The sequence below is a fragment of the Halichoerus grypus genome, chromosome 6, assembly GCF_964656455.1.
Source record: "Halichoerus grypus chromosome 6, mHalGry1.hap1.1, whole genome shotgun sequence".
NCBI classification, from domain to species: domain Eukaryota; kingdom Metazoa; phylum Chordata; class Mammalia; order Carnivora; family Phocidae; genus Halichoerus; species Halichoerus grypus.
In genome coordinates this window covers 65,660,583-65,668,314 of record NC_135717.1, presented here as the reverse complement: position 1 = coordinate 65,668,314, position 7,732 = coordinate 65,660,583, and the positions used below count along the sequence as shown (strand labels likewise).

The 7,732-nt window shown below is 42.9% G+C and overlaps 1 protein-coding gene across 10 annotated transcripts in view; it reads left to right on the top strand.

Moving 5' to 3' along the window:
* Positions 1 to 798: 798 nt before the first annotated feature.
* Positions 799 to 7,732, top strand: part of ABI1 (abl interactor 1) — a 133,490-nt gene continuing 126,556 nt past the window's right edge. For 6 of the 10 annotated variants that reach the window (XM_078075273.1, XM_078075271.1, XM_078075268.1 and 3 more), the window contains exon 1: positions 805 to 1,108. In XM_078075273.1, coding sequence (XP_077931399.1) covers positions 992 to 1,108 — 117 coding nt within the window. In that variant the 5' untranslated portion in view covers positions 805 to 991. Of the gene's footprint in view, positions 1,109 to 7,732 lie in introns of all 10 variants that reach the window. The other 4 variants (XM_078075265.1, XM_078075267.1, XM_078075264.1 and 1 more) reach the window with 2 other exon arrangements.

Here is a 7,732-nt window from a genome sequence, read left to right as displayed (position 1 = left end):
ACCACTATTCATAGCTCATTATTTCAAAAGCATTTAATGTTCTTGTTGAAACGAAAATCTTGAGATATAGGGCCTTTTACACTATTACAAAGCAGTTGATAAAAAAAGACAACAAAATGATTTTCTGTAACCTAGATAATGCGTACCTAACTTCAAAAGTGTAGGGAGATATTTGCAAAGAAGAGACAAAGAAAAAGCGATTAGGATGGGATAACACTGAAATTATGTGTATTTATTTTTAAATTGTGAGTCTTTACAGGTACAGAGTATCCTTGTTCAACTCATACCCCCAGTGTGTAGTACATTGCTTGGTACAGAGCTGTCAATGATAAATGTTTGCTAAATTTTAAATGAAGAATTGAGGGTGGAGGAAGTTTAGAAAGTAAAGCCTGAGTCGCGTTATGTCTGAGAAGAGGAAGTAAAGATTTGGATTTCTTCATATTCTAGCCCTTCTTAATCCCGTATCAGAATTGGTATCTCTGATTCACTGACATTTCCTAACCAAGCGAATTCTGCCAATTTTCACAGCCTTCTCGGGGAAAGGATTTTATTCTCTAGAGTCACCCTGTGGCGCCACCTGCCGGAGATGTCGGGAAACTTCGCACTTAAACTTCCTCCCTGGGCTGTCCTTTACGCTCCTCCCCGTTCTTTTTCGGAGGCTCCCCTAAACGCATGCGCTTTCGATGGGCCGCTTAGACCGCGAGAGACTACAATTCCCAGAAGACCATGCAAAGAAAAAAAAATCCCGTGGTGGCGGGGAGGAGGAGGGAAAACGTGAGGGCTCGCGAGAGAACGGGATTGAGGCGGCTGCGCGAAGTGAGTGGAGCGGGGTGGAGAGAGTGAGGAGGAAGAGGAGGAGGTGCCGTCCCACAATACCAGGCGGGAGGGCGGTAGGCGGTTTGTATCCGGGCTGTGAGGTGCTCGGCTCCTCGGCGGACCTTGCTGCCTCTGTCTCTTTAACGCGAGAGGAAGCGATGCAGAGGGGTGGAAAATGGCAGAGCTGCAGATGTTACTAGAGGAGGAGATCCCGTCTGGCAAGAGGGCGCTGATAGAGAGTTACCAGAATCTGACCCGGGTGGCGGACTACTGTGAAAACAACTACATACAGGTGAGGAGCGCGGGCGCGCGGGCGGGCGGGCGCTGGCCGGCCGGGCCGAGGATCCACAGCCTGCCGCCCGAGTGACCAGCCCACTGGGCGGGGTGGGGAACTGCCCTAACCTCAGCGGCTGCCTCAGCCCCAACCCCAACCCCCAGCCGGGGAGAGCAAGTGGCCGGGCTGAGGGAGTCGGGCTGCGATACAGGAAGTGGCTGTGGTGGTTGAAACCGATAGAAGGGGAGAGAGAAAATGGGCGAGGGAACCCGGAGCTCGCCGCCGCCGCAGCCCGGCGCCCCCCTGCTGTCCGCCTCCCTTCGGGCTGGGCCCCCCGGGTCGCGCGCTGCCCTCGGCAGCCTTCCATTCGCTGGACTCCTGTGTGGGAGAGCCGGCTGCCCCTCCGTCCCGAGAGGGGTCTAGGACGGGGAGAGGAAAGGGCAGGGACGAGGCGCGGGGAGGAGCGGCAGAAGGGAGAGGAAAAGCGGGGTGTGTGTCGGGGGAGGGCGGGGTGGGGGCGATTATGTCAGTTCAACCCAGAGGGTGTGTCTTTTATTTATTTATTTTTTAAAAAATTTGTCATGAGTCACATTACACAGACCTCCCCGAGGAGAGGAGGAAGCGGGTGGGGAGTGAGGGAGGGCGTATAAGAGAAGTTAATCTCAAAATTCCTTTAATTGAAGGTTTGTAAATTTGCCTGGCTCTCCGTTTTCAAGTCGGGTTTTTTCCCCTCTCATCATTTTCACTTCCGCCCCACCATAATGTATTCTAGAGCTTGTTAGGACTATCGTTATTATAAAACGTAAATTATTCTTAACTACTGGGAAAAATGTCTTACTCTTCCCCAAAAGTTCTTGAACTGTTGGCTTTATAAGTAACTTAAAATAGAACGGTTGTAACCGCCGGTTGCTTATTTTCTGAGGTTTTTCTCTTTCCGACCTAAGTAAATGCATAGAATATGAATCCAGATAGATTATCGAACATATTTAGTCCTAGGACCATAAGATTAAATGTTATTGTAATTTATTAGGGCATTCTTGAGCCCTTATTTATGACAGATTCTCGTTTGTTTTTATTTTAATGATTGAAAGTGATTTATGTTTTGGTTTGGTTTGTAGATCTTTAACTGGGTAAACCAACAGTTTGCTATAGAAGCAAATAAAGAGCAGAGAGTCCTTTGTATCAATATAATGGCATCAAAAATTCTCTTGTTAGGATAAGACATAACCCAAACGTGCTTTGAAAGAATCGGGTTATTGCGATACAGAACTTAAGTATTTATAGAAATGCCTCCCACGTGATTATCATTTTTAAGAACCAGTAGTTTTCTGTGTTGGCAAATGGTTTTATTTTTAGAAGGAGATACTGTTTTCAGAATATTTTGAATATTTCTCAATTTCCATATTAGTAACGTTCTATCTTCAGTATCAGCAGTAGGAATTTATCTCATAAACTTCTTCAAGCTTTTACTTTAGTAGGAGTTCTGATAAACTTGTTGAATGCCCACCACGGTCTACTGTATTACTTGTTTTTGCAAACTTTGTAGTTAGCCTTTTAAAAAAATATTCTAAAATCTATAGGAACGTGAATATAGTTTTCAAAGAGAGAAGTGGTCTTGTAGTTTTGATATTAACACATACAACGTGTATTCAACCTAACACGAAAAAGCCTTAAAATTGAGGTGAATCTCAATTTGCTGAAGGTTTTGAAGATTTTGAAAGTCAGAGTGAAAGCACAGGAAGTTAATTTGCCCCCAATCCGGAAAAGTCATTTCTTTGTAGAAGTCAGTAAATGAGTACTTCATAAAAGGGTGGCTTCTTTTGTTTTGCGTGTTGGGAAATCTGACAAATGTATGGTGTGGTAACTGCTATGTGTTGGCAAATGCAAACGTGTTTTAACTTGTCTGTTGACTACTTTTTTTTCAGGTAGTTGTGTGCTGTAAGGTTTTCATTTTTTTCCTCCCTGACCTTGTTCTCTTCTCTTGCCACTATCATGTAGCTCTGAAGCACTTTTAAACTTTATTGGTAATATTCCTAGTTAAGAGAAATCATGGTATTTCTCCTGTAGTCTCTCTTAAACATGTTAGTACCATGGTGTCATAGCCATTGCCGGTGGCCCCAAATTGTTTTTGGTTGTTCTAAACTTGACACCAGTGAGGTATTCTGATTTTCCTGTGGTGGTGGTGGTGGGGGGGGTGGTGGTGGGAGATGAAATTCACACAATGTTTATTTTAGTCGCCTTGAAACCTTGGGCAGCATGATGCAGGCTTCTCGCTGCTTTCCTGAGATGCTCAGGTGGGGTCAGGCTCAGAAAGGCTCAGAAGATGATGGAGACTGTGGAAGTTGATACAGTAGCTGTCTTTGTGGCATGCTGTGCTGCTAACTTTGGTGCTGTGAATAGGAAACAAATAGTGCTAGAAATACCCATTTAGATGTCTTTTGAGATCTTTCTATATCCTTTCTGTGACCCTGATTGGGTTATAACCAACATCCTACATAAACATACAACCTCTCAGGGAAAATAGGCAGTCACTTGTGTTTTGAGAATTTTTTATACCCAAGATGAGTTAATTTATTGCCTGGGTGATTTTTATCCTGAGTTCAATTTTTGTTTTGTTTTCCTACAGTTCAGTTCAGGTGAGTTGTTTAGCAGACAAATTCTTTTGGCTGTAGTGCAGTTGAGCTAGAGCATGTTCTTAGCTCGTCGGGTCCTGTTGACTTTAATTATTAAATTATTTTATTAATAGCGAAACTTCTCAAAAGAGTCTATTATTGTAAAAAGGATGGGGCTTTTGAAATTGCTATGGGGAAATAATATTCAAAATATAAAATATTTTTTATAAAGACATGAGGAATAATCTTTGCCTTTTTCTGTCTTTAGTTTGAGTTTTTCTGGTGGGTTGTGTCAAGGACAGTACTCCTCAACTTGCACACACTCTTCTGGCCAGTTCTCTTTGCTCTACTTTAGGGTCTGTATTGCCTTTGTCATGGGAACTGTTTTGGGGAACAGGAAGGTAAGCTAAGTGAAAAGGAGTAGAAACTGCTTAAGAAAAGTTTCTCAGCATGCAGATTGCTAGATTGGGGAAAGACATACAAGTCTTCCGTACAACTTAACTTGTTAATTTTTCTGCCTGGCATTCCCCCAACCAGAGCTACATTTGGGTTAACAAGTATATTCCTTTTTTTAAAATCTGGGACTTTTTTTTTTTTTTTAAGATTTTATTTATTTATTTATTTGTCAGAGAGAGAGAGAGGGAGAGATCACAAGCAGGGGGAGCAGCAGAGGGAGAAGCAGGCTCCCGCTGAGCAAGGAACCCCATGCGGGACTCCATCACAGGACCCTGGCATCATGACCTGAGCTGAAGGCAGATGCTTAACGACTGAGCCACCCAGGCGACCCTAACAAGTATATTCTAAAGTCTGGGAGTATGAAGGGGATATCATCAGTGAGCTACTTAGTTTACCTTGTTTTTCTTTTTCCATGATGTTAGCTTATGCTCATTGCTCATTATGCACATTTGATCTTGGAAGGCAGGTAATTTTTGAGAAGGAATACTTTGGAGTAGGTAAAAGCTAATGTTTGTGATACTGTACAGTGTATGCCAGTTATAAATAATGTCAATTATTACAATAATTCTATGATTTTCTTTTTTTTAACAGATGATCAGTCTGCAGTTAAGAGGCATCAAATGCCTAGCCTAAAATTCCGTATCTTGTATTAGACAGTGTCTGGAATCAAACCCAGATTTTCTGATTCCATATCCTCAGTTCCTTTTTTTTTCTTTTTTTTTTTTTTTAAAGATTTTATTTATTTATTTGACAGAGAGAGACACAGCGAGAGAGGGAACACAAGCAGGGGGAGTGGGAAAGGGAGAAGCAGGCTTCCCACAGAGCAGGGAGCCCGATGTGAGGCTTGATCCCAGGACCCAGGGACCATGACCTGAGCCGAAGGCAGACGCTTAACGACTGAGCCACCCAGGCGCCCCTCCTCAGTTCCTTTTAATGAATACTGACTGGGGTATTTACCTCAGCATAGAGGATAAAAAGCTGGTGTGAAGAGGGTACTATAATCGCTTCTATTTATTGAGTACCTACTCTGTCGTAGTCTTTGCTGGTTGATTTGTATTATCTTTAATCCTTACAAAAACTCTCCATGATAGGCAGTATCCTCACAGATGAGGAAATTAGAAGTCAGAAAAGTTAAATGAATTTTGTTTGATTATACAGTTAGTAATTGGCAGTCAGGGTTTCTGCCTAACTCTGAGAGGCTCCACAGGCTACAGTCTTACCATATCACACTGTCTCCAGACTCGAATGAGTCTAGAACTCAAGAGACTAATTCAGAAGTGTCATGGGAGAGACGCCTGGGTGGCTCAGTCGTTAAGCGTCTGCCTTCAGCTCGGGTCATGATCCCGGGGTCCTGGGATCGAGTTCTGCGTCGGGCTCCTTGCTCAGCGGGAAGCCTGCTTCTCCCTCTCTCACTACCCCTGCTTGTGTTCCTGCTCTCTATCGCTCTGTCAAATAAATAAATAAAATCTTAAAAAAAAAAAAAATGTCATGGGATAAATAGACTCTTGTTGGGCAAGTCTAGGAACCTAACAACTATTTTATCATTGTTTCTTCTGAGTTCCAAGTTGGAAATATAAGAACAGGTATGTTTGTAATTTGGGGGCTTGCCTTCATCACCAAAGTGCTGAATTATAGGGATCAGGCTAGTTTTTCATTGAGCTTAGTGGATCCTTTTCCTTTCTATACATCCTTGTCTGTTTTTTAAATTCTGATTCAGCTTTGCAATTGTGATAAAATTTGTAGAATAATTAGTGGAAGTTAACAGGGGCGTCTGGGTGGTTCTGTTGATTAAGCTTCTGCCTTTGGGACAGGTCATGATCTCCTGGTCCTGAGATTGAGCCCCGTATTGGGCTCCCTGCTCAGCGAGAAGTCTGCTTCTCCCTCTCTCTGCCCCTCCCCCTGCTTGTGTTTGCGCTCTCTCTCTCAAATAAATAAATAAATAAAATCTTTAAACAAAATTAGTAGAAGTTAACAAAAAAGTCTTGAAATAATATGGTTACTTCTGATTTCCACACGAATTAGGTTCAGGTAAAGACAGTCAAAATGATAAGGAGATTAGGATGGATTGGAAATGGTGTAATTCTTAGAATTGCACTTTGCATTTTGAGTACAGCAGGGGCTTGTGAAATTAGAGATCTAGGTTGGAAATCTAAGTGAATTAAATAGGCTTTTAGTAATGTACAGTGTGGTGACATTTGTGCATTTGAAAGTTGCTAAGAGAATGGATCTTAAAAATTTTCACCACAGGAAAGAAAAAAAGTTACAACTGTGTGGTGATGGATGTTAACTAGATTTATTGTGGTGATCATTTTGCAGTATATACACATACTGAATGATGTACATGTGAAACTAATGTTACGACAATTATATTTAAAGTAAATACAGGGCTTTTTAAAAAATATTTTATTTGACAGAGACTGAGTGAGAGAGTATGAGTGGGGGAAGGGGCAGAGGCAGAAGGAGAAGCAGACACCCCCTTGAGCAGGGAGCCCCATGTGGGGCTTGATCCCAGGACCCCAACATCACGACCCAAGCCAAAGGCAGATGCTTAACCAACTGAGCCATGTGCCCCAGGACTTTATTTTTAAATTTTATTTATTTTTTTCAAAACAGGGCTTTAGGTAATTTTATGGCAGATCCTCAGTTAGTTGTTAGATTGATCTATACCATGTCATAACATGTTTGTTTATTTTTTATTTTTATTTTTTTAAAGATTTTATTTATTTGACAGAGACACAGCGAGAGAGGGAACACAAACAGGGGGAGTGGGAGAGGGAGAAGCAGGCTCCCCGCGGAGCAGGGAGCCCGATGCGGGGCTTGATCCCAGGGCCCTGGGATCATGACCTGAGCCGAAGGCAGACGCTTAACGACTTAGCCACCCAGGCGCCCCCACAACATGTTTATTAATGTTGCAGTGAAGCAGATAGGATCTGACCTTGCATGTTAGGTCTTACAAAAGTCCGTTCATAAGGATAGAATATTATATCAATTCTTAATAATAATACTCTCAAGAATACGGATTATTTTTTAGGGCTGTATGTCATTTGAAAGTTTGTGTTAAAACTAATGTCCTGGAGCGCCTGGGTGGCTCAGTCAGTTAAGCGTCTGACTCTTGGTTTCCACTCAGGTCATGATCTCAGGGTGGTGAGATGAAGCCCTGCGTTGGGCTCTGTGCTCAGTGTGAAATCTGCTTGAAATTCTCTCTCCCTCCTCTAACCCTCCCCAATCAAAATAAAATCTTTTTTTTTTTTAAAGAGTTTATTTATTGGGGCGCCTGGGTGGCTCAGTCATTAAGCGTCTGCCTTTGGCTTGGGTCATGATCCCGGGGTCCTGGGATCGAGCCCCGCATCGGGCTCCCTGCTCTGCGGGAAGCCTGCTTCTCCCTCTCCCACTCCCCCAGCTTGTGTTCCCTCTCTCGCTGTGTCTCTCTCTGTCAAATAAATAAAATCTTAAAAAAAAAAAAAAGATTTTATTTATTTATTTGACAGAGAGAGACAGTGAGAGTAAGAACACAGTAGGGGAAGTGGGAGAGGGAGAATGAGGGTCCCCCCTGAGCAAGGAGCCCGATGCGGGG